This window comes from Hemiscyllium ocellatum, chromosome 30 (genome assembly GCF_020745735.1).
Source record: "Hemiscyllium ocellatum isolate sHemOce1 chromosome 30, sHemOce1.pat.X.cur, whole genome shotgun sequence".
Lineage (NCBI taxonomy): Eukaryota > Metazoa > Chordata > Chondrichthyes > Orectolobiformes > Hemiscylliidae > Hemiscyllium > Hemiscyllium ocellatum.
Window position 1 is genome coordinate 27,816,890 of NC_083430.1, and position 2,810 is coordinate 27,819,699.

The 2,810-nt window shown below is 39.9% G+C and overlaps 1 protein-coding gene across 1 annotated transcript; it reads right to left on the bottom strand.

Moving 5' to 3' along the window:
- Positions 1 to 200: 200 nt before the first annotated feature.
- Positions 201 to 829, bottom strand: LOC132830113 (UPF0500 protein C1orf216 homolog). Its single transcript, XM_060847601.1, has one exon. The coding sequence runs from the start codon at positions 783 to 785 to the stop codon at positions 309 to 311; it is 477 nt and encodes a 158-aa protein (XP_060703584.1). The 5' UTR covers positions 786 to 829; the 3' UTR covers positions 201 to 308.
- Positions 830 to 2,810: the final 1,981 nt, after the last annotated feature.

Here is a 2,810-nt window from a genome sequence, read left to right on the forward strand (position 1 = left end):
TGAGGATAGGAATTTGCTGGCAGTTACAAATAACTACAAGAAAGTAGAGAAGGAATCTATCCATTGCTCACTGTCAAAAACAAAACTTAAAAAGTGCTTCGCATCTTAAATATCCACATTTTGAAGATATATTAATATTGTGCTTTGAAGCACATCATCAGCTTACTATTAAATCTGATCAGCAATTGGTATACCTACAATGAAAAATGGAAATGGCATTTTCTGATGCATTTATAGACATAAGATTCTGCTTTCCAATTTTTTGTCCTACTCAAAATGTTGAGTTTGGCACATCAAATTCTCTGATGTTATGGTGAGATGACGCCTTGCTTAATGAATTTGAGCAGTTCCTTGCGGTTGTTCAAGATGGTGTCGTAACTCTCCTGCAGTCGGTTTTGATGGTCCATTACTTTCTGCTGAAGATTACGGATCCAACGCAGTAGGGCCAGCCGTCGGTACATGATCACCTGGGTCTGATGCTTTTCCTTCTCTTGCTCTTTGAACCTTTGCTTCTCTTGAAGACTCTGGACTGCCTCAAGTATTGAGGGCAGTAAGGAATCAGCAGCTGAAATTCCTAACACATTTTCATTCTCAGTTGGTGCAGCTCGCTGCCATAGATCAAGGTTATCACTGTTTACTGTTCCACCGGCCTCCCAGATGTTTCCTTCGACACTGTCTGGACTTTCAATACTCAGGCAGCTGCTGGAATAGCCATTGTCATCTGAAGGAGAAATAGCAAAGTCTTCACAATCCTTAACTGTGCCTGACCTGCTGGTATGGCCCATTTCAGCTCCTTCTGGTGGAACTCGGACATTCTCTACAGTGATTGGTCTTCTGCTCAATTCTAAATTTGGAGATCCTTTCATGGGAAAACAATTACTCATCTCTTTCTCCACTTGTAAAACTGGTTCACCTTTTAGGTTGAGGCTGAATGTGGTCCCATCAGAGTGAAGCTGGCCAAGGTTTTCATTTGTGTCATACACCTCGTCCATAATATTGTAATTCTTGTCTGGTTTGACTTCTGTAGCACAAATGGCTTGGTTTCTGATTTGATGGTCCAGTGTCCCATTGCAAAACAGAGAGTTTGAAGAAATTCCATGCGCGTTCAACTGCTCAACTGCAAACATTCTGATTTACAAAAGGAGAAAAATAATAGTAACGGAAAGAACAATAAAAATGTTACATAACAAACTTACTTCAATTTACAGTAATATTTTGTAACATAGCAAGCTATTGAAAATAAGACAAATTTTCCCACAAAATAGGAACAAATGTTGGCCCCTCAAGCCTGCTCTGCCATTCAATTAGAATCATGGTTGATCTGATATTCCTTACGTTCACTTACCTGCCCTTTTCCTGTAACCCTTCATTCCCCTAATGATCCAGAATCAATCCATCTCAGCCTTAAATATACACGAGGACTCTGCCCACAGCTATCTCTGGCAAGGTGTTCCAAAGACTCAACCCCTCAGAGTAGAAATTCCTCCTCATCTCAATCTTAAATTGATACCCCTTTATTTTGAGACTACGCCCTCTTGTCCTCGACTCTCCCATGAGGGTAAACATCCTTTCAGCATTTATCGCCAGCTCCTTAAGAAATCTATTTGTTTCAATGAGATTGCCTCTCATTCTTCTAAATACCAATTAGTAAAGTCCCAACCTGTTTAGCCTTTGCTTGTAAATTAATCCCTCTCCATTGGGGATCATCCTTGTGGATCTTCTCTGAACTGCCTCCAATGAACTGATATCCTTCTTTAAACAAGGCGACCAAAACTGCTCACAGTGCTCCAGATATGGTCTCACCAATACTTTGGGTAGTTGCAGTAAAATTTCCCTGCTCGTATACTCTAACCCCCTTAAATTAAAGGCCAATATTCCATTATCCTTCTGATTATCTGCTGAACCTGTGTGCTATGACATTCTGTATTTCATGCATAATTACTCCTAAGTCCCTTTGTCTTGCAACTTTCTGCAGTTTTTCTCTATTTAATATTCTAAAATGAGTAACTTCACATTTGCTCACATTATAATGCATTTGCCAATATTTTGCCCACTTAACTTGTTAATCTCTCTCTTTATTGCTGTTTGTGTCCTTTGGACAACTTGCCTTTTCACCTGTTTTTGCTTCACCATTTTGGCTACATTATGTTAACTTCCTCCTTCCAAGTCATTCATAGATATTGTAGACAGTTGTAGTCCCAACATCGATCCCTGTGGAACTATGTTGGTCATGGATGGCTAACCTGAGAAAGACCCCCCTTATCCTCACTCACTATTTCCTATCCATGAGCCAATTCTCTATGCATGCCAAGATATGACCTCCAACACTGTGGGCTCTTACCTTATGACAATTTTTTTGTGAGGTAACTTGTGTGCCTTTTGGAAGTCCAAATATAACACATCTACTGGCTCTCCCCATCACTCTAGTTGAGTCAGACACAATTTTCCTTTAATGCAGCCATTCTTACTCTGATTTTCCAAATGTTCCACTAATGCATCCTTAATAATTGATTCCAATACTTTTTCATCAATAGGTGACAAGCTAAATGACATATAGTTATCCACTTTTTGTCTCCCTCCCTTTTTGAAATCGGGGTGTCACATTCATAGTTTTCCAATCCTCTGGTATTTCCCCTGAATCTATTAAATTTTGGAGAATTGTAACCAATGCATCCAATTTCTCTGTAGCTCCTTATTTTATGATCCTAGGATGCAAGCCATCAAGGCTGGGAGCTAGGGGTGAGAGATCTTATCTGCCTTCAGCCCCATTAGTTCGTCTACAACAACTTCTCTAGAGATGGTAATGGCAC